This window comes from Meles meles, chromosome 8 (genome assembly GCF_922984935.1).
Source record: "Meles meles chromosome 8, mMelMel3.1 paternal haplotype, whole genome shotgun sequence".
In the NCBI taxonomy this organism is placed as follows: domain Eukaryota; kingdom Metazoa; phylum Chordata; class Mammalia; order Carnivora; family Mustelidae; genus Meles; species Meles meles.
Window position 1 is genome coordinate 44,439,027 of NC_060073.1, and position 27,177 is coordinate 44,466,203.

Genomic DNA, 27,177 nt, shown 5'->3' on the forward strand with positions numbered 1-27,177 from the left:
GGCCCGAGCACTTAAATATCTTGCCAAAGGTCTCAGAGTCAGAAAGCAGAAGGCCTAGGACTCACCTGGCTTCCTGGCTCTGAACCTCTTTCTCCTGGGCATGCTGCCATTGTTAACAGAGTCTTCTAGAAAGCTGCCTGCAGCTGGGTAGTGGGTGGATGCTGACAGAAGCCATGGGAAACAAATGGTCATTGATATGATCTTGTTGAAGAAGTTGTAGCCCTGGGATTTTGTGGCCTGTGGTGTTTGGTCTCCTGACCTAGTGCACAGACAGCAAGAAGCAGCAGGGAGCTTGGAGCTTCCAGTTCTGCATTTTCTTGACAAACTCCATTCATCAGGGCCTCGCTCATTAATTCAGGACAGCATCTGCTGCCTGATACTGGCCTTTGTCAGGGACTTGTTTCTGCAAGATCCAGTCCTCCAGGTTGGTCAGCTCTGTTGTCCGCAGCCCCAGGGTGGACCCTGGCGGTCAGAGGCAAGCCCTTTCTCTGTGTGCAGTTTGTAAAATGAAATAACTTGATTTTTAAAAAACAAAGATAACATCTAGCAGTACAGAACATCAGCTTGGAGATCAGGCAGAACTGGGTTTTCTTTCTGCTGCTGCCATCTAGCTAGCTGTGGAAGTTATTTAACGCAGTGTGGACCTCAGTTTTCTCATCTCTAAAATGAGCACAGTCAAACCTCCCTGAAAAGATGGTTGGGATGATTAAGAAGAGATTATGTTTACATAATGCATTGGCGTGCTGTTGGATTTCATACATCTTGAATATATGGTGACTTGAAATCCTGCTGTTACTGCTTCCCCCACTGCCACTGCTACCATCACTGTTTAAAGACTATTTGAAAACCAGAGACTATAAGAAAAAGTATTTTATAAACCTACCATCGTGATGCAACTATCATTATTATTGGTTATATTTCTTTCAAATCTTTTCCCCCACAACTTCAGAACATATCAGATTTTATAGCATATTTATTTTATAGCCATATTTATTATTTTTCCTTTGTTGTAGGTACACTATATTTATTTTTAATAAAAATTTTCCTGATTATGAGATCACTGTATGTAATGTAGGAAAGCATAGGAAAAGCAAAAGGAAAACCATACTTGTAATGCATACCTCATTCCTAGCCCTTAGGCTATCACTATGAACTTTTTTTTAAAAAAGATTTTATTTATTTATTTGACAGAGAGAGAGATAGATCACAAGTAGGCTGAGAGGCAGGCGGGGGGGGGGGGGGCACGCTCCCTGATGAGCAGAGGGCCTGATGCGGGGCTCAATCCCAGGACCCTGAGATCATGACCTGAGCCAAAGGCAGAGGCTTAACCCACTGAGCCACCCAGGCGCCCCTCACTATGAACTTTTGATGTATCTTCTTCCAGTCTTTTGTTTGTGTTTTTTTAAAGAGTCGAGATCATACCACATATACAGTTTTTCTGTGATTTTTCAGTTCATTAGGGTATCATGAGCATTTTTCTTTATTGTAAGCATTATTTTCCAAGGCTGCATAATAGTCCACCACATGGATCCACCATAATTTACATAAGCATTTCCCTACCGTTAGAGATCTAAGTATTTCCCAATTCCTTAATCTAAGCAGCTCCCTCTGGCAGAAGCTAGGGCCCCAGCCTCAATGTCACCAGGAGGCATATAGTGAACTTGTGCTGTGTGTATGATCCTGGGCAGGGGATGGGGGAACCCCTCAGATAACTCAGGCACTGAACCTCAAGGGACTGTGGTGGCTAGACACCTGGAAATATTGATTAGGGCAAAATATGCAGGTGTTTCTCTGCCAGACACTGTCAGGGAGTTCACATAAGTGTGGGTATCTCTGTTTCCTCTAGAGGCTGGGATCTGGAGCACACAGCTTTTACAAAGACAAAAGTCTCAGAAGCTTTGCTGACCCTTCTCACCTACCAGTGTGTTAGTAGGTCTCCGATACTCAAATGGCTTTTGAGCCTGTTACCTTGACTGTCAGGGGCCTGTGCTAATGACCTTTGAATATCATTTCCAAGTGGTTTTCACTGGGAAGGGTGAGAAGCTACAGCCTCAAGAAAGGAACTAGCGTGAGCCTTAGGAAGTTCAGGGATGCTCTAGTCTTTGTTTTGATGCACGCTTGCTCTGGCATCCAAGGCAAGTTATTTCCTCTTACCAAGCCTCTGTTGTCTCCCCACAATGTAGAAAGATTGGACTAGATGATCCCCAGGGCCCTTGCAGCACTGATGTTCCACAGGGACCTGAAGCCTTCCTCTCGCCAGGAGCTGAAGTGAGCATCCTGATAAAGGTCACAGGATGCTTCTCCAGAGTCCAGAGTTTCTTTTAATTAGTACCTGGGGAAGCACTTATGCGTTTATATTCCCACTTACTTCCTCCGGGTAGCGGCTGGGATGAGTAGAGACTGAAAGTCGGGAAGTGCTGCTTGCTGGGTGAAAACACTAGGTTCAGAACCCCAAATGATTCTTCATCTCTTATGTTGTAGCTATTTTTTCTTTTATGTACTTGGTTTTTTCATTCATTCTCTCTCTTAGTGGATGTTAACAGAGTCCCAGACCTTGTGCCATGCAGGCCTGTTCTCAAGACACATGCAGTCTATCAAGAGACAGGAGCAGGTATAAAAGGCAACAAGAGAATTGCTACAATGAGGTACAAATAAGTTGCATAATGAAGGGAGTTCTTGAGTCCACTTAGAAGCAAAGGAGTCTCAGTGGACACATTGAACCTTTAAAGGATGAGTGGAAGTTTTCTAGGCAGTCAAGGAGAGGGCATTCCAAGCAGAGGAGCCACATGTGCAAAGGCCCTGAGGTATGGAAGTATATGTCATGTTTGTGAGCCTGGAGGGTGAAAGGGGCAGTGAGCAGATGAGAAAAAGTTGAGTACTTTTCTTTGGACAAGGAATTTTCTTTCTCTAATATAATTTTTTTTTTCTTTTTTTAGATCTCTTGTGGCTCAGAGCATAATCTGGCTGTGATTGGTGAGTAATTAGTATATTGAGAACTATGTGTGTTCTGAAACTCTGTGGCAGAGTTAGAGAAGACTTGGTTGATCAAAGGCCAGGGTACCTCCGTGTGTGTGTGTGTGTGTGTGTGTGTGTGTGTGTACACATGTTGGGGGAGATTCTAGGAAATATGGAAGTCTTTGGTTGCTCAAGGCTTTACTAGAAGCCCCTTTGCTAGAAATTTCTATCCACATCATTGAGTGTCTTTTTAAGGTACCTAAGCTGGCCTCCCTGCCCCAGGCAGTGGCATTTGAGAGTATTAAAGATTTTACAGATGAGGGATATCATGTATAGAAAACCAGACATAAAAGGGGGAGAGGACTGGGCTGCTCTTGTTTCTCTGAACAAATCCCTTACTCCGGGTTCTTTCCTCTTTCTTGGGAGTAAGGGACTCTGCTCACTGCCTCCCACTGCCTTGTATTCCGTGGCACTTGGGAACTCCCAGAGGAAGCCAGCCTTCTGACTGGTTGAGATTTCTTCTTCATTGATTCTGGATAACCAAGATTCACTGTTTTTATGATTAGGCCTATGAGTAATTCCTTCAAGAAGCTTCCTCGTTACTTCTCCAGGTAGACTAGTATCCATGTCACTGCATTCAAGAGGCACGTCTGTAGGGCCCAGCTGCCTGAGTGCAATACAGGCTTCTATATTGCATATGTGGTATGATCTCAACTCTTAAAAACTTACTAGTTGTGTGAACTTGGACAAGGTACTTGACCCCTCCATGGGAGGGCAGTAGTGCCTACCTTCTAGAGTTGTTGTGAGGGTTCCAGGAATTAATATATATAAAGCACATAGAGCAGTGCTTAGCTCCTAGGAAGGGTTTTAGAAATGTTCATTATTATTACCTGATATTTGTTCTAATTGTCCTGTTTTGGGCTTTAGCTCCCCATCTGTAAAATGGAGGCTTTAAAACAGAAAATCAAGGTTCCCTCCTGCTCTGATATTTTAGGATCCTATTACAAACCCATCACTGCCTGCCTTCTGTTGGTGACTTCTGTTCCTGGCTACTTCTCTCCCAGCTTCTGACTCAGCTTCTGAAGGGCAAGACCCCTGCACTTTCCTTTTGTTTCCTGCCGATCTGCAGCACCCAGAGCAGTGCCTGGTACTCGGCAGAGACCCGAGCACTGTTGTCTGAATCGAGCTTAGACAGGCTCAGCTACCTGCGGTGGCAGCAGTTGGAAGCACTACTCTGTAGGCCCGAACGTGATGTGCAACGAGGCAGAACCAAGGACAGCTGAGGAGGTAGGCTGCCAGCCAGCAGAGGGGGGCAGGGAGTAAACTGGGCTGGAGTCAGAGAAGGAGCGAGAAAATGTAATGGCAAACCTGTGCCGCTTCGCAGCCGCCCCAGATACTTTGTACCAGAGCTGCTCCAGCCTGGGCATAATGAAGACAAGCTAAGCAGGGGATCCGAGGTGGTGCCGGGGGTGCAGCCGCTGCTACTCCTGCCGGTCCAGGAGAGGGCTTGGCTCCCTCTGTGACCAGCGCCAAAAGAAGATGTTAGGGACTCTAAGTACGAGAAAGCACACAGTCCAGATGAAGGAGGGGCCGATGCTAGCAGGGTAGTGGGCTGGAGCAGACAAAGGCAGCCTCGGGCTGTAGAAAGAGCATCGCCTGTGCAGGCAGATAGCCTTGGTTCACACTGGCTGCATCTCCGTGTGAGCCTCCATTTCCCCCCTCATCTCCGTAATGGGGGGAACTCCACTTTGCAGGACTGCTGTGAGGATTAATGTGTGTGAGATACCTGGTATATAGGAGGTGTGAGAGAAATGCGTTGGTGTGTATTTATAGTTCTGTTTGCTTCTTGTTTCTCTTGGTCAGGGTGGGGAGAGGGGAGAATGGCTTGTTAGTGTAACTGTGCTAGTGAAATCATTGGTTCTTGGGAGGAAGAGATGATAACATTCTGGAAATGTGGCCAGCATTACCGTAGTGAGGAGAACCTCAGAGGCCACGGAGAGCAAGGTGTGCCAGTAAGCTCCTGGAGGGCGGACCTGTTCTTTTCTGTTTTGTCCTCAGTGCCTGGTCTTGGCTCACAGTCTGTTGAATGCATGGTTGCAGAGTCAAGGAGGGTGGGCCCAGTCACACGGCTCTGGGCCTGTCCCCCTGTGTGTGTGTGAGCTGGGAGCAGAGGTCCCCCACCACTGGAGGGATGGGGCCCTCCATGGGTGCTCTGCAGGGTGCAGGCTGTGTGACAGGAAGTGCCTGTTGACTCTGGCAGAAGGCCAGGAGAGGGAGACAAGCTGAAGGAGGAGAGTTCCTACCGAGGTAAAGCCTGGTTCTCACAGCCAGCTCCTTGCCTCAGCCCTTCTACCATTGCCTACGTTAGATGGATTCCTCCCCCTCCAGTCTCATTCATTGAGATCTGGGCCCTCTGTGCTTGGTGCTGGGTCTCCCATGTGGTAGGCGCAGAACAGTTACAGAATAGACTAGAACAGAATATAAGGGAGCCAAACTTTCCTCGAGTGTAGAAGCAGCTTTAGTGTCTAATGAATGTGCGACAGACAAACCAGAGAGGGAGGCAGAATGGAGACGAGTGGAAGGCCGTAACTCAGGACCTGCTTTTGGAATGGACACTCCACAAATTATGTTTTCTGTACCCATTTTATAGAGAAGAAACCTGAGACTCAGAGGATATATGGGTTGATTAGGGTTAGGTAGCAATAAATAGTAGAGCTGTCTGCCTGACTTACCATACTGTTCTTTCCACCCTATTCAGTGTGGGTGGTGGTCAGGGAGAGCACAGACCTTCGGGTCAGATTGTGTGATTCTAGTCCTGGCTCCCACACTCAGGAGCTGTGTACCCTTGTATAAGTGGCTTAACCCCCCTGTGTCTTGATCGCCTCATTGGGAATATCATATTATTGACCTCATAAGGTTGTTATTATAAAGTGCTAACAGTGCTTGGCACAAAAATAGAGGCTCAATAAATGTTAGCTGGCATCATCATCATCATGTATGAAGACTTCAAGGAAGGGAGTAATTATAAGATGAGTATAAAAAGGCTTAATGCTCCAGGTAGGAACCTCAGGAGCTAGAGAGGGAAGTGTCTTCCCCACCCAGAATGCCAGGGACCAGTGCAGGATCTCAGCGTAGCTACAGAAGGGATTTGTAAAACTTGGAGCCTGGGGACGCCAATCTAGGGGATCTGGAAACAATGCTAGGCCAGATTGGTTCCAGATGGGTCTTCTGCTATCCGCTGCCCCAGACAGGGATTCAGAATCTGCACGTTCCAGCCTGAAGCAAAACCCACAGCAGCCACACTTGAGGTTTCTCTAGGGAACAAAATAATTCTACTCTGCTACTTCATTCGCTTCCAGGTTTCTTTTTTCCCCTTCTTTTGCAATTTGGTTTGGTTCTTTCCTTAATTTTCCAATGACACTTCTCTTGATATATTCTGTGTCTGCCACGAGGCATGGCCGTGGCGAGACAGAATGGTGAGGTGGCTCGAGTTCCTGCTTCAGACAAAGGAGTAGCTGCTGGAGTGAGGCGCAGAGAAACTCAAGTGATGATCAGGAAGGAGAGAGCTGAGGCAGAGACCACAGCTGGCCTGGCCCCTTCTGACTGTGTGCCGTGCACGATCATGCCAGCTCAGGGCGCCCGATTCCTCATGTGTGTGATCAACCCACCCCTGAAAGTTGTTCTTCGAAATGGCATAGGCATGTCAGGTGCCTGCTCAGTGCCTGCCATGTAACAGGTGCTCAGCAGGTGCTCAGCAGGTGCTCGCTTGCTTGGCAGGTTCACCGATGCTATTTCTTTCTTCCTGCCTTCCCACCTAGGATTTCCCTCTGCATCTCACAGAGCTGGCTGACTGGTTCCCATTCGTGGGCAGAGACCGAGGTCAGCAGAGGTGACATGAGGGCGTGTGACCACCACTTGCTCTGTAGATCCCTGCCTACCAGAGGCCGGCTCCCAGGTCCGGCTCCGTCTTTGGGGCCCTCACCTCTGTGTCTGGCTGAATTGGCTCCAGCTGTTTTGCTTCCCCTGGGAGCAGCTTATTTTGGCTTGAATGGGCAATTTGTTTGCCTTCTCTCCTGATGTGCAGTTGTTCAGCCTTCCCTTCCTGCAGAGAAAAAAAGAGCTGACTGCATTTCCTCTCTCCCCGCTCCATGCAGACCTTTGGAAAGGATTTTATTGGTGGCCTTTTCCTGGAGCATTCAGGCTTGCCAGACATGCATTGTTAAAGGGTTAGATATTTGGCAAGAAAGTGTCATGCCGCCTCCTCCTCCTCCTCCTCCAAGCAAAGCCAGCTCTCTTACCAAATTGGAGCTATAATCTATGTAAGGATCTTTTCCCCACTTCGTTTCAGTGATGATTTCCAATTATTGAACCTTTGTACCTTTTCAATATGTGTGGCAAAACATCTGACCTTCACTTGAAACCCATCAAGCAGGGTCAGAGAGGAATTGAATAGTGAGAACTAAATCTTTTTTGACACTGGCTCTTCCTCTAAGAGGCCATACCTCCAAACCCCAAGGGCTTGCAGAGAGCTTAGAGGCAAGTGTAAACTATATGGTCCTGTGCACAGTATGATTGGCAAAGCATAAATGCTTTATATTATCTTATTTAATCCTCAGAGCAAATCGCTGAGTTGGTGCTGTTGTTAACTTCATTTTCTAGATGAGGGAAGCTGAAGCCTAGGCTGAGCAGTTTGTTGGGAGGAGTAAGTATGCCAGGTCTTTAACCCAGGCCTCTGATTTCAGAGCCTGTGGTCTGCTACCCCCCCATGCTGCTTTCCTGCGGACCAGTGACAGTCTAGCCTGGTTTTAAGGCCACCAGATAAGATGATCTCATCTCTTCCTTTCAATACTTAGTTCCCCTTCATGTTAGCAACTTCTGTCTTGCACCCTAAATGTCTTCTCCTTCTGATTCAGCAGTTCTGTGTATAATCACCAGATAGAACTGTGAAATTGATGACATTGTTTTGGAAAACTACCCCTTTTTAGGATTCTTCTTCCCCCCTCTCATTTGTCCCTCACCGCTTCAAATATTAATTTACTTATTTAATTTTTGAATAATTAATGCACACATATGATTCAAACTTAAAAGGCATAAAAAGATTTAAAGTGAAAAACTTTCCTCCTTCCCTGTCCTCCTATTTGTCCAATGTACAAAAATCCTTCTACCAGATGTGCAACTAATGTCTGTTCATTTGTATTTTTCTAGTTTCTTTTTGCACATATTAAGTAAATGCTAAGATATATTTTTATTCCTCCTTTCACATCAGTGGTACATAGTTTGTACATATATTGTACATAGTTTGAAGTGTCTTATTTTTTCTTTCAACAGTTTATTAGCATAAAAGCCTCCCCAGATAGTATTACAGGTATATAATATTCCAGTGTACCTATGTACCATGATTTATTTAACCCATACCCTCTTGATGGACATGTAGATCATCTCTGATATTTTTCTATTATAGGTAATGGTGTAGTGAACAACCTTGTGTATATATGTCATTTCATTGGTGGGATGTTAAAGAATAAATCCCCAGAAGCAAAATTATTGTATCAAAGAGTAAGCATAACAATTTTGCAAGAGTTATTGCCTTCATAAGCAATTTTGCCTTCATAGGAATTATACCATTTTTCACTCCCACTAGCAATAAATGAGTGCCTGTTTCTGCAGCAAGAGTATGTCAAGAAACTTCTAGATTTTCGCCAATCTGATAGATGAAAAACTACTAAGGGTGGTTTTTGTCTTTTTTTACTTCTTAAATTGAGTTACAGTATATATACAGTAAAGTGTACAGATCTTAGAGGTCCAGTTTGACGAGTTTTTCCATATGCCTAGGAAACTACCACCCAGTACAAGACACAGGACATTTCAGGTACCCAAGAAGGTATCTCTTCTCAGGCAATACTCTAGCCCCAGAGTTAACTACTACTCCAGCTTCTGTCTCCAGAAACGAGCTGTGTCAGTGGCTGAACTGCATATAAATGCTGTTAACGCACTGTGTACCCTTTTGTGTTCAGCTTCTTTTGTTCAACACATTGTGTCTCTAAGACTCCTCTATTTTGTGTGTAGTGGAAGTTCTTTTTCATTGGTCAGTATTAGCCCACTGGGTGAATATACCACAACTCAGATGTCCATTTCACTGTTACTTCCCCTCGGAGGACTGTGAATAAGGCTGCTGTCAACATTCTTACACATGCCTTTTGGTGAACATACACACTGGTTTCTCCTGAGTGCACAGCCGGAGTAGGATTTCTGGATCCGGTCCTTAGCATTAGTGGATGAACGGTTTTCCAAAGTGGTGGTGCCAGTTACATATTGCCCGCCAGCAATATATGGGCGTTCCAACTGTGCCATATCCTTGCCAGGTGTTTTCAGTCTTGCTGATTGAGGCCATCCTGCAGAATAAGTAGTATGGAACCTCACTGTCATTTTCATTTCCATTTCTCTGGTAGCCAGTGACACGGAGCACCTTTTTATATACTTAGAGGCCCCTCGGGCAGCTTCTTCTGTCGAGTGCAAAGACTTAGTGCAAACACTCTCAAGTGGGTTTTTTCTGTGTTTTTCTTAGTGTTTTGCATCCTTTATCTTATGGATTCAAGTCCTTTGTTATATATGTATGTATGTATGTGTGCATGTGTGTGTGTATATATATATATATATATATATATATATATATATATATAGCGAACGTCTTTTCCTTTCCCAGTCAATGGCTTGTCTTTTGCTCTCTTATTGGTGTCTTTTGATGCACAGATACCTTAATTCCAATGAAGTCTTGTTTATCAATCTTTTATTTAATGGTTTGAGGTGTTTGTGCTCTCTTTAAAACATTTTTGTCTGCTCCAAGGTCCCGAAATGAAAATATTCTCCTTTGTGTTCATCTGGAAACTTTATTAATGTTGCCTTTTACATTTAGTTTAGAATCCATTTTGAATCTGTATTAAAAAAAATCCAACAACACATTGCTCTAAAACCATCTATTGAAAAGTTCGTCCTTTCCCCATTGAATTTTAGAGGCTCCTTTGTTGTAAATCAAGAGACTGTATATATGTGTAAATTTGGTTTTCGATTCTCTCTTCTCTCGCGTTAGTTTATTTTTCTATGTGCATGCTAGTACCATTTCGCCTTGATTGCAGCTTTATAATAAATTCCAATATCTGGTTTTAGATTTTCCAACTCTGTTCTCCTGTAAGGTGATTGTGACCTTTCTAGTCCCTCTGCTTGTAGTTATGAATGAAGATTGAGCACCTTTTTGTATATTCAGGAGCTCTTTGTATTTTTGTCTTTTTTTTTTTTAAGATTTTATGTATTTATTTTAGAGAAAGAGGTGTGTTCACCAGTGAGGGAGGGACAGAGGGGAGGCGCAGAGAGAGAGAATCTCAAGCAGACTCTGTACTTAGCACGGAGCCTGACATGGGGCTCTATCTCAAGACCCTGAGATCAGGACCTGAGGCAAAACCAAGAGTTGGATGCTTAACTGACTGAACCACTCAGTCACCCCTGTATTTTCTTCTTTATGAAAGGTTTCTCCACATATGTATTAGTTTTTCATCGCTACTCTGACATTACCAGAAAATTAGTGGCTTAAAACAACACAAATAAGTTATCGTAGACTTTGAGGTCAGGAGTCTGAAATGGGTCTCACTGGGCTGAAGTCAGGGTGTGAACAGGCTGCATTTTTTTCTGGAATCTATAAGAAGAGTGTTTTCTTGCTGCTTGCAGTTTGTGGAGGCCACCTGTAGTTCTTGACTGTGGCTCCTGCCATCTTCAAAGCCCCAAGTGGCTGGTTGAATATTTCTTTCATCATATGGCCCTGACACTGACTTTTCTGCCATCCTCTTCCATATAAGAATCCACGTGATTCCTTTGGGCCCCCTCTCCCACTCTGGATAATCCAGCATTATCTCTGTATCTGAAGGTCAGCTAATTAGCAAGTTTAATTTCATCTGCTACCTCAGTTCTCCTTTGCCATGTAATGTAACACTCACAGGCTCCAGGGATTAGGACTTTGGGATGATATCGTTTAACTTGTCTCAATATCCTTTGCCCTTTTTCTCCAGATAGATTGTTGGTCTTTATCTAATAAATTTCTAGGAGCTGGGCACTTGGGTGGCTCAGTTGGTTAAAGGTCTGCCTTTGGCTCAGGTCATGATCCCAGGATCCTAGGATTGAGCCCCGCATCAGGATCCCTGCTCAGCGGGGCATCTGCTCCTTCCTCTCCCAACCCCCGGCTCGTGCTCTGTCTCTCAAATAAATAAATAAAATCTTTAAAAAATTTTCTAGGAGCTTTTTATGTATTAAGGTGGTTAGGCCTTTGTGGTTCAGATGACAAATGTATTTTCTCATCTTTTTTTAGTTTCTACTCTTGGTGTTCTTTTGTTTTGTTTTGTCTTGTTTTTGCCATGCAACCTTTTCTTTCTCTACAGATGAAATTTATCAGTCTTTTCCTGTGTCTTCTGGATTTTGAGTTAGAGAAGCCCTCCCTATTCCAAGGTATACAAGACTTTTCTCATATTTTACTCTACTACTTTTTAGGTTTGTTTGCTTGTTTGTTTATTTATTTATTTATATAAATTTTTTAAAAAATATTTTATTTATTTGACAGAGAGAAATCACAACTAGGCAGAGAGGCAGGCAGAGAGAGAGGAGGAAGCAGGCTCCCTGCAGAGCAGAGAGCCCGACGTGGGGCTCGATCCCAGGACCCTGGGATCATGACCTGAGCCGAAGGCAGAGGCTTTAACCCACTGGGCTACCCAGGCGCCCCTTATTTATTTATTTTTAAAAGATTTTATTTATTTTGTTTGACAGACAGAGATCACAAGTAGGCAGAGAGGCAGGCAGAGAGAGAGGAGGAAGCAGGCTCCCTGCTGAGCAGAGAGCCTGATGCGGGGCTCGATCCCAGGACCCTGGGATCATGACCTGAGCCGAAGGCAGAGGCTTTAACCCACTGAGCCACCCAGGCGCCCCTGTTTGCTTGTTTTTTAACATGTAAGTCTTTGATCCGTTTGGAACTTATTCTGATACACAGTGTCATGTGTGGATTCAACTTCATTATTTTTCCAGATGGTTACTCAATACTGTCTCAGCACTACTTACTGAATTCCCTTTCTTTGGCTGCCCTCTTGGATCCCATTGCTTCCAGGGCAACCCTACGGCATAAAGAGAGGCAGTGACTGACCCAAGATTACCAGCTGGTCAGTGGCAGAGCGAGGGCTAGACTTCGGGTCCAGCTCATACTGCTCAGTCTGAAGCTGGTGGCTGGTTCTCAAGGAGCTTTCCCTGGGGGTTGTGGCCTCCTGGGCTTTTGGCTGAGACAGAGCAGCCCCGTGGTTCTATGGGCTCTCAATGTGCTCTCCCAGGTCATGCTTTGCTCATCTCTGGAGTGAGATATATTCATTGCCACTGTCACACCTTGCTGCATGGGTACTGCGTTTTCTTCTCTATCAGACTGAAATGTGATAAATTCTTTGGCATTCAGGAGAGATGTTTTACAATTAATGCAGAGATGTATTTACAGACCACTGGTTATTGTTTAAGTCACATTTCTTTTGAGTCATTTGTTTTCAAGGCATGGCCTCACATCACAAGGTGTGCCTTTTCAGCTTTCAATAAAGGTGGATTTTTTTTTTTCCACTATAATTTCCAAAGAAGCAATGGTAGTATCACTCCACAGGAGTCGTTCTATATGAGACCACACGTGAGGGTGCCAGGCTGTCAGGGAGGCTCACGTACTTGCTAGTTACTCTCTCATGCCAGCCTTTGTGGGCACAAGGTTGCTTACCACATTTTAGCACAATGCTCTGGTCCTTTTAGGATTGCTTCCAGGAGCAGAAACCACAATCGTGACCCAGTGTCCTTGTTTACAAATACGAGGCTTGGGGCCTAGCAAAGGTAAATCTAACAAAGGTGAACTCAAGGTAGAAACTACAGAGAGGTAGATGAGCTGGAGGCAGCCTTCTGCCGTGGAGGGGCTGAGGTCTGGTCCCAGCGTTGTCTGCCACCTGCTGTCTGTATGATCCTGGGCAGTCATTTCTCTCTCTGGGCCTGGGGATTCCCCACACAAGAAATGTGTCTAAAGTCTGCTGCATCACTCAGGTCTGGCCTCATGTTGACAAACTGCGTTGCACATTTAAACAAAAAAGATTAATTAATTTATTTAAATAATTTTTTATTGTGGTGTCATTTAATGAGGCCTACTGTTGTAACAGATTTTTAAGTGTATGATATGGTATTATTAGCTGTAGGCACAGTGTTGTACCAGGGACCTCTAAAACTTACTCATCTTCCTTCCTGAAACAGTTACTTCTCTTGGTGTCCATGATACCCTGCTCTCTTGATTCCTTCTGTTTCACTGGCTGCTTCTCCTTAGTCTCCTTCATGGACTCTGCCTCTCCTCCTCCCAAATGCTGAAGGTCTGAGCACTCTAGTGCTCTGTGTTAGTCTCCCGTCTCTTCTCTCTCTCTCGCAGGTTTTCCAGTCACCCTCATTCAGTCCCATGGCTTTAGAAACTTTTTGTATGCTGATGATTTCCCAGTTTTTATGTTCGGCTCCAACCTCTCCTCTAAGCACCAAATTATATATCCAGGTCCCCATTTGACATCTCCACATTAATTTTAAATAGGTATCTCCAGTGTAATGTGCCCAGAATAGATCTTTTATTTGTCTTTTTCAAGACCATCTCTACTGGGTCTTTTTCTCAGTATATGGCATCACCATCGACCCAGTGGCTGAAGCCAAAAATCTAGGAGTCCATATTGATTCCTCTCCCCTCCTCATTCATCCTACATTGACTCCCTTAGGAGGTCTTGCTGACTTTACCTGAGAACGTCTACTTTGCTCCATTTCTACTATTACTGCTTAGTCCACACTACCAGGGTCCCTCCTTGGGACTGTTTCTAGAACCCTAACTATACCAGGACTCCCTTCTCTTCCCCACCACTAGAAAAAATGGAATTCCTATGGCATGGATATATGGTAGCCAGAGTGCTTTTATGTGTCGTACCTCTTAATAGGCTGAATTGTCTCTACCTGCCTTGCCTGCAGGGCGCTGCACCTGTTTGTTAAATACCAACCAACCGTTGCATGCAGTATTCTCCTCATTCCTTCCCTTACTAGTGGCTGACAGTTTGCCTTGTGGCATTCTGGGTGCTGTGGAGGAAGACAGCCAATGCTTGTTCCCTCGTGGAGCTCACATTAAGTGGGAAAAAGAACTACGAATGAAGTTTGGCACATAGTTATGTACTTAATGAACAGTGAGTGAATCCCAAGCATAGAGTGGTAAGAATTAGAGGAAAAGGTTGAAAGGGAGGAATGATTAATTCTGCAAATGCTCATAGAAAAGGTAGCTTTTGAGTGGAGGAAGGGTAAAGAGCCTGGTGTGCTGAGGGACCAACATGAGGAAAGGGAAGGAAGGTTTAGGCTTTAAAGAGTGAGTCATGGCTGCGGGACAGTGGCCGACCATCAGGACAGCCAAGGTAAGCTAGGGCCAGGTCTCCAATGGCATGCTGAGGGGCATTGACTTTATCATATAAACAGTGTGGAGCCATTATTGGTCATTTAGGAAGATACTTCAGAAGCTGACAATTATAACAGAAGATAAAAGCCTTTAAAAAAATGGATAATGCCTTTTTGCAGAGAAAAAGAGAATGGATGGTAGTTGGGTGCCTACTACGCACTGGCACCATTCTGAGCATTTGACATATATCATTTCATTTTATCATCACCATGTAAGATAGAAAATAGACAGGTGAGCATTGTCCCTGTTTTTTCAAATGGGAAATTGAAGACTCAAAAGAGGTGGAGCCCAGGATTTAGACCAAATGTCTGTCGACTCCAAGGTCTGCACATTCCCCTCCCCCCAATCCTGCCACATCCCTGAAGGGGGTCATGCTTTGGGTTAATTAGCATATCAGGAAGCACCAGCTAATCTTAGAGCGTGCAGGTGACTTTGGAAGCCAGGAAGAAGCAGCAGCAGAGCTAGTACTGATAGCTCTTGTCTGCCTTTGCCCCATTGTCCTCAGAGCGTAGCACCTCCAGGAGCATGGACAGCCGGGAACAGCTTTGACCATAACCAAGAAGTCAGGTTTGTGGGCCTGCTCTGTCCTTCCTTTGAGCAAGCTTCCTGAGCCTGGGTAGCACCTAGACTCACAGTGTTACCCTTAGCACCCAAAGGCCTTGGCTTATGCTGGAGCCCTAAATACCACCAACCCCGTGGCTGCTATCTTTGCTGCCTTTTATCTCTCTGGAATCCCTCTCCCTCCTGCGTGCACCAAAAACCCTTAACACAGAACAGCTGAGACTGTTCATTCCAAAGTCCTCTCTTTGGGCAGGGCTTCAGCAATGCTTTATTTGCCCATTTGGCCATTCATGGATTTACTGATTCGTTAAGAGGCTGCACCATGTAGTAGAAAGAGCCCAGGGCCAAGGGACCTGAGTGCAGGACTAGCTGCTGTCCCCTTGGGGTGGCCACTTTCCTTCTCTGGTCCTCCTTTTCTTTATGGATAAAAGAAGAGAATTGTATAAGATAATCTTCAAGGTGTCTTTCAGTTCTCCCCCTTTCTGGGTTTTGTTCTTCCATAGAGTCATACCTTGCCCCTAACACAGCATTAAGAGAATGCTTCTCAGAAGAGGTCATGTTTACGGTGGATCTTAAAGGATGAGCAGGAGGAGAACAGCATTGCAGCAAATGGGATCAGCATGAACAAGAGCACAGAGAAGGCATGGCATGTTGGGGGAAAAGAAGGGATCAGGAGGGGAACACAGCAGTGGGAGACAAGGCTGTGGGATGTCTGTAGCCAGGTCCCAAAGGCCTTGAATGACAAGCTAAGCAGTTGGGACTTCAACTTGTAGGGTAATAGTAGTACATCATGATATAGCTCCTGTGCTATACTTTCTCTTTTCCTGGGGTTACAATTGCTTGTTTTTTTCCCTTCTTCTTTGACTGATTTTCTATATACTTCAACAGAGGAATGGCAGTGGGTTTGATTTTGTGGCTTTGTAAGATATTAATTCAGTAAGCTTGTGCTTTTCTGTTTGAGACAAGAAAGATGCTGCTGACCTTCCAGCCTTCAGCACATTGAATGTCTGATGGCTCCGACCAGGCATCCTGGCTCCAAAATCTCCATCAGTTTCCTTGGCCCGGATCCACCCCATCCTAGGTGTAACTCCGGACCCAGCTCGAGGCTAATCCTTTCCTCTTCCCCAAGCAGCCACGAGGCTAACAGGGACAGGAAGCTCACGCGTGTGGTACGCCTGTGGATGTGAGTGCCTCTGACGTGGGCCCACAGCTCCCAGTGCCCAAGGCTCTCCAACTCACCTGCCCTTTTTCATGGTCACTGCTGTCTAGGGGTTCTCAGGAAAGGTTTGGTCCCTATCATGCAGGTGAGGACAGGGAGTCTCGGAAAGGTTGCCTGATTTGCCCCAGGTAGAAGCGTTAGCTGGTGTAAGGAGCCTGAGGCCTTGGAGTTAGGAGGCCAGGGCATCCAATTCCAGCTCTGCTGCTTCATATCTGTGTGACCGTGTGCAACTTGTCACCTTCTCTGAACTGTGGGTTCCCCTTCTTTGAAGATTGAGGTAATAACTGCTTTTATAAATGCTTGTCACCGAAGTGAACCATGTAGTTTCTGGAAAAGCTCTTGGCACAGAGAAGGTGCTCAGCATGTCTGATTCTGACTCACTCGAGGGCTCTTTCTGGTGTTTCGCCTTGCTTCCCATATGGCCCTTCTTGTCATCTTGCTCCTCTCTTCTCAAGTCAATGCTACAACATAGACTACTGGAAATACTTTTCCTGTGTGCCTGGTGTGAAGCTGGGCCCTGTGGATGGGACACAGGGAATGCCTTGCCCTCACTTTGCATATGGCCTGGTGGGGCGTGCGTGGGAGCAGAGAGGGTCTAGCCTTCACTCTTGACATGGAGCCAAGGGGATGTGACCATCCTGTGGGCCACTGATCTCCTGCCTCCTCTGGAAGCTTACCGTGTGGCACGTGCTGGGCTAAGCTCTTACGTGTACTGTCTCTAAGCTCCGGTATACACTCCCACATACTCACGTGTGCCTGTAGCTTCCTTACACTGTAGCCTTCAGTCCTGTTTTACACATGAGAAAAATGAGGCTTGGGAAGGGTAAACATCTTGTCTTAAGATCTTACAACTGATGCTGGGTGGCACTATTTGAACCAGATTATCTGACTCTGGAACATGTGCTCTTATTAGATAACTTCCTATTTACTACAGAATAGTGTGTATATATATGTGAGTGTGTGTGTGCGTATATGTACTCACACACACACGTATATGTCGTTAACAAGTAAAAAAATACTAAAAGACTTAATAGCAGTTTCTGCCTCATCTTTTCCCACCCCAAGACCCATTCCCAGAGCCAGCCATTTTGAATTCTTTTCAGGTATTTACCTCTGTGTTTATAAGCCAAATGTTCATTTAAAATATCAGTTTTAGGGATGCCTGGGTGGCTCAGTGGGTTAAAGCCTCTGCCTCCGGCTCTGGTCATGATCTCAGGGTCCTGGGATCGAGCCCCGCATCAGGCTCTCTGCTCAGCAGGGAGCCTGTTTCCTCCTCTCTCTCTAACTGCCTCTCTGCCTACTTGTGATCTCTGTCGGTCAAGCAAATAAAAAAAAAATTAAATTAAATTTAAAAAGATAACAGTTTTAAATAAAACAAATTATATCTATTGATTTCTTAATGTAAATTAAAATTTAGGGGCACCTGGGTGGCTCAGTCAGTTGAGCATCCAACTCTTAATTTTGGCTTAGATCATTATCTCATGGTCGTGAGATCGAGCCCCATGTCAGGCTCGGCGCTGGGCATGGAGCCTGCTTAAGATTGTTTCTCTCTCTTTCCCTTTGCCCCTCCTCATCGTTCTCTCTCCCCCTCTCTAAATAAATAAATAGGTAAATAAATAAAGCAGATTACCTCTATTGATTTTTTAATGTAAATAAAAATTAATTATCTTATACCACCACCCCCATTTCCTCTCTATCCTCCCACTGTACTGAAATCATCAGTCTGTTATTAAGATCAGTGTAAATACCTTTCTCACTGCTGAGCCAAGTAACATATCATGATAGAGCTCCTGGGCTGACTTTCTCTTTTTCTGGTGTATTGCCTGGTTGTTGTTGTTGTTGTTTTTTCCCCTCTTCTTTTGTTTGATTTTCTGTATGCTAACCACTAATTCTTCCCAAATGCCCCCAAAATATCTATAAAACACCTCTTCATCTCTCTTCTTTTTTTAAAGATTTGTTTTAGCGAGAGATAGTATGGGAGTGCATGCGAACAGGGGGAGGGGCAGAGGATGGGAAACTCAAGCAGACTCCCTGCTGAGTGCGGAGCCGGACTTGGGCCTTGATCTCATGACCCTGAGATCATGACCTGAGCCAAAAATCAAGAGCCAGACTCTTAACCAACCGAGCCACCCAGGCACCCGCCTCTTCACCTCTTGATACATTTTTCATATGGTCAGATATGTCAAGTCTGTTAGCAGTGTCCCCACCCCCCCGCCCACTGCAGAGCCCTGCCTGCCTCCTGGCTCGGGCGGAAATGCCTACCCCAGGTCTGTACCACTGCTACCATGTGATTTCTTGTTACCGCTCCCCTGTGTTAAACCCTGGTTCATCTGCTCTCTGTCTTCCTCCTTCTTGAGATGGGTCTCTTAGTTTGTGGAGCACAGGTTCCAGTAGCTCCCTGAGAAAGAGTAGTTGGAGATAAATTTTTTGGTTCCTTGATTTCTGAAAATATGTGTATTCTGTTCTCACACTTGACGGTTTAGTGGTGTGTAGGACTCCGGATTGGAAGTCCTTTTGCTTCTGATTTTTAGAGGTTTTTCCATTGTCTTTTAGCTTCTAGTGTTATTAGTGAGAAGTCTGTCATTTTTTTTTCTAATTTCTGTTCTTTTTTTTTTTTTTAAAGATTTTATTTATTTATTTATTTGACAGAGAGAGACCACAAGTAGACAGAGAGGCAGGCAGAGAGAGAGAGAGAGAGAAGCAGGCTCACCGCCGAGCAGAGAGCCCGATGCGGGACTTGATCCCAGGACCCTGAGATCATGACCTGAGCTGAAGGCAGCGGCTTAACCCACTGAGCCACCCAGGCGCCCCTAATTTCTGTTCCTTTATATGAGACCAGGTTTTTGTTTTTTTTTTCCCCCTCTTTGAAATTTTTAGGAGTTTCTCTTCCTCTTCATTGCTTTGAACTTTTATGATGATGTGCTTTTGTTTGGGTGTTCTTTTATTCCTTGTCCTGGTACTCACTGAACCCTCTGTTGGAGGCTTATGCCCTTCAGTTCTGGGAGATTTTTCTTGAAATAGTCTTTTATAGTTTTTTCCTTATGTGTCTCAGTTCTCACTTACTGGGACTTCTTAGCTGTATAGTGAACCTCCCAGACTTACCTTCTAATTTTCTTAGTTTTTCTCTCCCCTTAGACATTTTTTTAATTTTTGGATCACTTCCTGGGAAATTTTGTTGACTTGATCTTCCAGCCTTTGAAATGAAATTTTTATTTTGGCTCTCTTTTTAAATTTTCAAGCACTCTTTCTTCTTCTTCAATCCTTTTTAAAAAAAAATTAATTTTCTATTCTTGATTATAATGCAGCTTTGTCATCTATTATTTCACAATGGATATTATTGTAGTGTCTTAAAAATCTTTTTCTTTTGCCCTCTGCCTTTCTCTGTCTACTTTTTTCTTTATTTGGGGTTCTGTCTTACCTTTTGGAGACTCACTGAAAGTTGTTTGTTGCCCCCCATAAGTACACTTTGCACCCTATCATGTGTCTCCCGGGAAATGGATCTCTCTGGCCTGCATCAGGAGACTGATCTTTGTGGCCTACACCAGCAGGCTCCCTTGCCCTCTGGCTTCTGGTGGGATTCGGCTAATGAGAGGCACAGCAGGAGATCTGGGGGCCAGAAAAAGGTGAGGACAGGGTGTTTATTCCCCCCCCCCCCCCCCCCCGGCTTGGATCCCTGCTTGGTTGCCACCTTGCATCCTTCTCTTTTAACTCTACCCTCTTTGATTCCACTAGCCACAACCTTCCCTTGCCTCTACTGGCTGAGAGGTGGTAAATCTCTACCTTTCCCTAGTGGTCCCCGGGCCACGAAACTCTCCCTGTTGCTTTCCCTAAACATTGTCCCTGCCTCTGTGAGTGGTTCCTTTATAAAACTCTTCTCTGCTGCTCCTTTGAGGTGCTGAGGCCTGGACTGTTGCAGAGGCTTTCCTCTCTAGAACCGTGGTGATCTTTAGCTGTTCATGTTGGAAAGTGAGACACTACGTGAAGCTCTGTGTGCATGGAGAGGTCTCACTGACTGGTAGACTTCCGTATAAGATGAGGGACAGAGGAGTGAGAGAAGCTTTTTCATTTGTGGACCTCCAGAGATCAGTATTATGGGCTTTTTTCTAATCTCTTACTTTGGCATATATATGCCTGGCTGTTGACTTTCTGGAACAGGAGGGAGGAGGGAGGCCTGGGGTCCCATCACTCATACACAGATTGTCACTGAAACTGTTAATTTCATCCTTATTGTCACTCCCACCATCCAGTGCTTCTGTTTTTTTCCCGGGTCGAGGGCCTCCCTGGGTCAGTTTCTCCAGGGAACAAATATCAAGTGTTCCCTTGGGAAGTAGATTGCCTGGTTATGTCTGTTGGGAGAGTCTGAGAATCTAACCATCCCATACATAGGCTTTCAGCCTAATTTCAGCTGTGTCTTTACCCCACTTTCAAAGGCACTTGGTACCTCTCAGTCCTGAGGCTTCCCCGAGTTTTGTAAGAAAAGCAGGTTCCATTTTTATTGTCCCCTCAGCCCACACTGGGCTGCAGCTGGCTCCACTCTGAAAAGTTGGTTATCTCCTCTATCTCTTCCTCATTTGAAATGTGTTGTGCTATCTTGTCTGCTGTTTCTCCTTCTGTTCTCCTTTCCTTGGTGGATTTATACTTTCTTTAGTTCTTCCCAGTCGATTAAAGGGGGCTTTTGGAAGGGAATAGAGATAAAAGCCTGGGCTCAGTCTGCTCTGGTTAGTGGGAAGTTCCTAGCTTGCTTTTGTAGCTCACAGCTGCAGAGGTCAGAGGAAGTGGCCCCAGAGTGGCCCAGAGCCTGCAGGACAGACCATGATTCGATGGAAGGTAAGCCACCCAGACCAGAAGCCTCCAAACCGGGGCCTTTGCAATGGTGGGTTTTGTGAGTTATGTGAGTCCGTCCATTTTATTCAGGCAGCACCTCTTAGAAGAAGAATTCTACATATGAAGATAATTTATTTCCATCAGTTGGGAACTGACTTGTAAAAAGATTCAACAAATGGCAATACGTAACAGAAGGCAAACAACAACAAAAAAAACCCCAAGTAAAATGATAGGGACTCTTGGACAAGTGCATTTTAAAAGCTTAATTTTCCAGATGGAGTGGATGGCCAAATGTTTATGGGCGTCTATTGTGGGAGGGGCCTGCCTTCTTGAGGGAGGGGAGCAAAATTTTAGCTGCTCTAATCTAAGAAGAGACCTGGGGTCATAGAACCACATACTTTACAAGTAGAGGAGACTTCGCCACAAAAGAGGAAATGCAGGCTTAAGCGAGGAAATGATTTGCCCAAAGTCACACAGCAGGTCAGAGGCTCAGCCCAGGATAATAGCCCCCGAGTCTTGGCTCCAGCTGGCATCATCACACCTCTTTGGAAACAGAGTTTCAGCAACATTGGAGGTGAGCTCCAGAGGTCCCACCCTTGTCACTGTGACCTGGCATCCATGGCATGGGGAGCCATTGACTTCACTGCTGCTCATCCCCAGTAGACCCATCGTGTCCTCCATTTCCCTCCTCTGTAGCAGGTCACAGGTTCTTAGCACATGCAGCCCAGTGCAGTACAGAAAGTAAAGCTGTTTCCTTTCATTCCCCCAAATTTGAGGCTCTTTCAGGGGCTGCTATATGAAGTTAATTGCAGTTATTAAAAAAAAAACCCACAAACGTAAAAGACTTCAATAACTCAGGTTTGGGGAAGGTAAAGGAAAATAAGCCAACACAGTAAATTACCAACTCTTGAATATTTATTGGCCATATTAACAGTAATAGCTGATATTATTGGTCCTTACTATGGACCATGTATGGTTTTATGCATGGACCAGGTGTACATTTTATAAATGTGCAATAATGCACATTTCGTATGCATTATTGATTGATTCTTACATTAAATGTAAGGTAGCTACTGTTACTGTGCTTGTTTCACAGATAGGGAAATAAGGCACAGAGAGGTTAAGTAACTTGCTCAAGGAGAAGAGCATTGTCCTGGCTTCTCTACCTTGTAAGGGGCTAGCTATCCAATGTAGTAGATTCACTATTAGTGGGTGATGTTCTCCCAAATTATTCAGTAGTAGATTGATAAGAGCTGCAGAGGGATCTCTAATGGCTGTCAAGGTTTCCAGCCTCAGACTGCCCCCATGAAGGCAGAGGAGAATGAGTGTTCGTTCCACTTTCTGAGATATCAGAAAACTGGGAGGGTATGTGAAGAATGACAAAATCAGGAACAAAATGATTGTTGAAATGTGAGCTGAAGCCAACAAAGTAATGTTTAACTGGGTATAAATGTAAGGGCAGGTCTAATGGTAGAAGTTCTGAGTGTTGGATGAGAACTGCCTCCTGATTCCTGGTCAGCTTGCAGTGAGGTCAAGGCCAAGGAGCCAACCGTGGCAGCAGAAACGTGGGCAGAGGGGAGAAGATGAACTTGATGACTCTACTGGCTTTAAACTGTCAGTGGGACAAGCAGTAGAGCCATCCTGAAGACAAACAGCAAAGGGGTTCTCTTCCTCTCAAGGCCTTTTAACTGATTGGATCAGGCCCACCCAAATCATACAGAAGAATTTCTCCATAAAGCCAATTTATTATAGATGTTAATCACATCTACTAAATATCTTCACAGCAACATCTAGGTTAGTGTTTGATTAGATAACTGGATACACATGCCAGATAAAACTGACTGTTACATGGTCCAGTTTGCATTTTAAATCGTTCTGGGGACAGGAGGGTTTTTAACTGAAGGGGAGGGGCGCCTGGGTGGCTCAGTGGGTTAAGCCTCTGCCTCCGGCTTAGATCATGATCTCAGGGTCCTGGGATCGAGCCCCGCATCGGGGGTCTCTGCTCGGCGGGGAGCCTGTTTCTCCTCCTCTCTCTGCCTGCCTCTCTGCCTACTTGTGATCTCTCTCTGTCAAATAGATTAAAAAAAAAAATCTTTAAATTGAAGGGGAGAGGGTCTGGAAGCAGAAAGATGAGTAGAGAAGCCAGAGCATTACCTTAAGGGAGGGGTGATGAGGACCTGAAATGAGTAGCAGCAAACTGAGAAACTGAGATAGAAAGTGAGAAGAGATTTGAAAGATAGAGCTCAGCTTATTGGGATTCAGTGACCCATTCTGAACAGGCTTGAGAAAAGAAGGAGAGAAACAGGCAGGATGGTGGCTGGTATCCGGTGACCTGCTCGGTAGACTGGGTGGATGCGCCGTCATTGACCAAGAAGGGCGATACATGGAAAGTGGAAAGAGCAGGCTAGAGGCAAGGTGATGGGTGCATTTTTTAACTTAACTGAGTGTGCGATGGCTTTGGAACATCCAAATAGAACTACCTAGTAGGAGATTGGGATGGAGACTTGTAACTCTTTGGAGAGGTCAGGTAGTTTCTGTAGAGAAAGGTGAGTGAAGCAGGACTATTTGAGTCATTTTTTCCTTCATGTCTATATGGATAGTGTTTTTGCTGAGTGGCCCTGCTCTAGGGTATGGTGTCATCCTGTGTTTGATACTGTTACATCAATGTGACCATCCTGTGATTAATCCTGCCACTGTAATAGTCTGGTCACGGGCAGGGACAGCTTTCTTCGCCATGTTTTGCAGGGATCTGCTCAGCCTGCAAGACTTTCTCCCTAGATGTCGAGAAGCCAGTGTGACGGTTTGGTCCTCAGTAGGAGCCCATACACGTGAGGGCTGTGTCTCCTTGAGGAAAATCCCAGATGGAATCACTAATATCTGAGGAGTGACCTGAAAGCACATCACACGAAGCAGGATTAACGACTTCATGTAGCAGCTCACTGCCCCACAAAACAAGGCCCGCCCAGTCAGGGTGCCTGGGAAGAACACCTTCTGTTCTCCCACTTTCCAACCCTCGACCTCCCCTCAATAGGTCTGCAGCTAATGGATGGGGAGTTTCTGCCTTGGGAGGAGTGAGAACATGGAGAAGGAGAGGGGACAGTATTCCCTGAGCAGTGAGGGCCTGTGGGCCAAGCAGTGTGCTGGGCACCTTCCTTCGTGACGATAATGATGAAAATGGTGACAGTTAACTCACCGGGTATGTGCCTTAGTGCCAGGCACTGGGTACATATTGCTTGTTTTTCTTTTTGATTTAATCGATATGCGAGATAGGTACTATTACTAGCCACATTTTACAAGTGGGGAAGTCGAGGGGCGCCTGGGTGGCTTAGTTGGTTGAGTGTCCCGCTCTTGGTTTTGGCTCAGGTCCTGATCTCAGGGTCGTGAGATCAAGCCCCACACTGGGCTCCATGTTCAGCAGGGGCTCTGCTTGAGGATTCTGTCCCTCTGCCTCTCCTCCCAGTCTGTCTGTCTCTCTCTCTCTCAAATAAATAAATCTTAAAAAACCACTGCAGCAAGTGAGGAAGTCAAGGCAGGGAGATCAAGTAACTTGCCCAGGGTCACACAATTAGTGTGGGATTTGAATAAATAAATGAGGTGGGATTTGAAAAAAGTTCTGATTCCCATGCCTAGACTTTCGGACATTATGCTGTTTCTCGCTGGCCCTGACCCTCGCTGTTCCTGTCATTCAGGGGAGCGAGACTATAGGGTTTTTCTTTCACAGGCCTCACAGTTTTCTGTCTTTACAACTTCAAGGAGTGGGTGGGTTGGGGGAAGCCCTGGATGGGAATTAGGAGATGTAGGTTCTTGTCCAGCCTCTGTCTGACCTGGGACCTTAGACCTTAACCTTTTGGAACCACATTTTTATCACCTACAAAATGCAGATTCTGACACTTACCTCCCAGGATGTTATGAGCGTCGGATGAAGAAATTTCTAAGAAAGTGTTTTCATAAACTTTGGGGGTTATCCTGTTGCCTTTGTACCAACTACCCTGCTTTTCAGAAAATCCTCTCCTGTTATCTTTCCCTGATCCTGACTCCTCTTGTCCTTCATTATCATTTATGGTGTTCTTACCACTTAAAAGTCTCCGATGATCCTGCGTTGAGGCAGGAGGTCACCAAAATTGTTACATAAATAATTCCACCTCCCTAAGCTAGCTGGAGGGCGTGGGGTGGCCACACAGATGAGGAGTTGCCAAAGTTATAACCAAGGGGAGTCTTCTTGTCAGTCACGGGAGTGAATCATTCAGATGGCTGCTTTGCTGCGTCCTTCCAGAGCCACAAGGTGAATTGGATAGCACTGTTGCTTTCTTCAGTCCCTAGACTTAGGTGAAGCTCAACTTCTTTCTTTAAAATGTAGCAGGCATGTGTATTTGAAAGAGCAGGTGTTCCAGACCCAGACTCACCTGGGGTCTGTTCCCAGCATCACCACTTCTAAGCCGAGTGTCCCTGGGCAAGTCTTCACACCAACCCGAGCCTCAGTGTCCTCATCTATAAAATGGGAGTGATAAGACCTGCCTCACAGGGTCATCATGCAGCTCAGAGGAGATCACAAAGGGCCCAGCATCATAGCTGGTGCTCATTAGACCCCCAGTAATGCTTACCTCCCTGCATCTCCGAGTTGTGGCAATGAGCGCCTTGGGATGGTGGGGTTGATGAGGAGTGAAATGGTCTGGTTTCCAGAGTGCAGAGGCAGAAGACTCAGTAATAGACACTTGACTCACAGCTCTATTTTTAGCTCGATGCTGCCTAAGGTTTAAAAATGTGGTGTCTGCCTCAAGTGTCCCTTCATCCTTTCAGTGTAAGAGTTGGGGCGGGGTCAGGTTGAGGAGGGGCTATCCCGCCTTCACAGTCACACCTTCCTCCTCCTCCATGTCCAGCACGGTTGCCTTGGACATCATGAGCTTTGAGGAAGCCCTGCTTTTGCTGGGACATGAGCGCTTTGTCCTGGTCTTCAGCAAGGCTCTCTCACTGCCAAACTGGCCTTCAGCTCTCCAGCTGTTCCAGCCTGGGAGGATTTCATCCATCACCCCGGTCCATGTTCACCATGCGGCTGACTTCATGAATTTGGGGAGCGCAGCAGTAAATCTTTTTTTGGCAGTTCCTGTCCCTCCCCTGCATTCTCAAAATGCACACATTATAGTAATAAATGTTATTGCATGTCACCCGCAACAGCTCCCTGGTGAGCAGGAATTTGGTTTGGTGGTGAAGAGCAGAGGGTTTCAAATCAAGGAGAGGAGAGTTTGAATCCTAACTCCACAGCCAAACACTGGGCGGCCTGGAGCGAATTCCTGAGCTTTTCTGAGTGTAGGCTTCCACATCTATGGAACGGAGATAGTAGTCCCGTCCTTTAGGACCGTGAGGATGAGTGAAAGAATGCGAAAGAGTGCTCGCAGAGCCTCGGCACAGGGCCGGGCACACAGTGAGCCCATGACACATGGTACCTGGGGCATCGGTCTTAGAGCAGAGCAAACGGCAGTCCGGGGGGTTAACTCATTTGTGTAGGATAAGGCATTACCCCTGTTTTCTGTGAAAGAAAACGGAGATTGAGAGGTCATGGATCTTGCCCAATGTTATACAATAGTAAGCTACAAAATCTGCATTATAAGCCAGCTCTCCTGACACCTCAGCCGGGTCTCCTGACATTGTACCAGAAGCCTCTGCAAAACTGAATTTAATGCCCCAAACCCATTTATAACTGGCCCCCTGGTGGTGGAGCCTGAGCCCAGCCTTCCTTCTGCTGAATCCTTCTTTCTAGAAACGGGCTGCTGGTAACAGACGTGCATGTGGGCCTACACAGGTTTGTGTACAAATACATATATATAAATGATGGAGCAAGGAAATGTCCTGGGAAACCGTGATTCCCTAGAGGCTCCACGAATGCAGTGTTTTGGCTAATGGATTTTCTGAGTATTAACTTCTTAGTTTCAGGTCTTGTTGCAGATCATTATGAAATGCATTGCAGCAAATCACTTTCTGGAGCTAGGAGAAGCTGTCTAGTGAGCGTCGGTTAATCCTTCTTGAATGACACATCTTGGCAGGGTCTCCAGTCATTTGTCGTAATGACCCGTTGTAATGTTCACGACTCTAATTGCATGTCTGTCTGGAT

General features: G+C 45.5%; 1 protein-coding gene across 7 annotated transcripts in view; it reads left to right on the top strand.

Annotated features, from left to right (window-relative positions):
• SERGEF (secretion regulating guanine nucleotide exchange factor) overlaps positions 1-27,177 on the top strand; it is a 219,057-nt gene that overhangs the window by 131,502 nt on the left and 60,378 nt on the right. For all 7 annotated transcript variants that reach the window (XM_046016027.1, XM_046016028.1, XM_046016030.1 and 4 more), the window contains one exon: positions 2,937-2,973. In XM_046016027.1, coding sequence (XP_045871983.1) covers positions 2,937-2,973 — 37 coding nt within the window. The remainder of the gene's footprint in view (positions 1-2,936; positions 2,974-27,177) is intronic.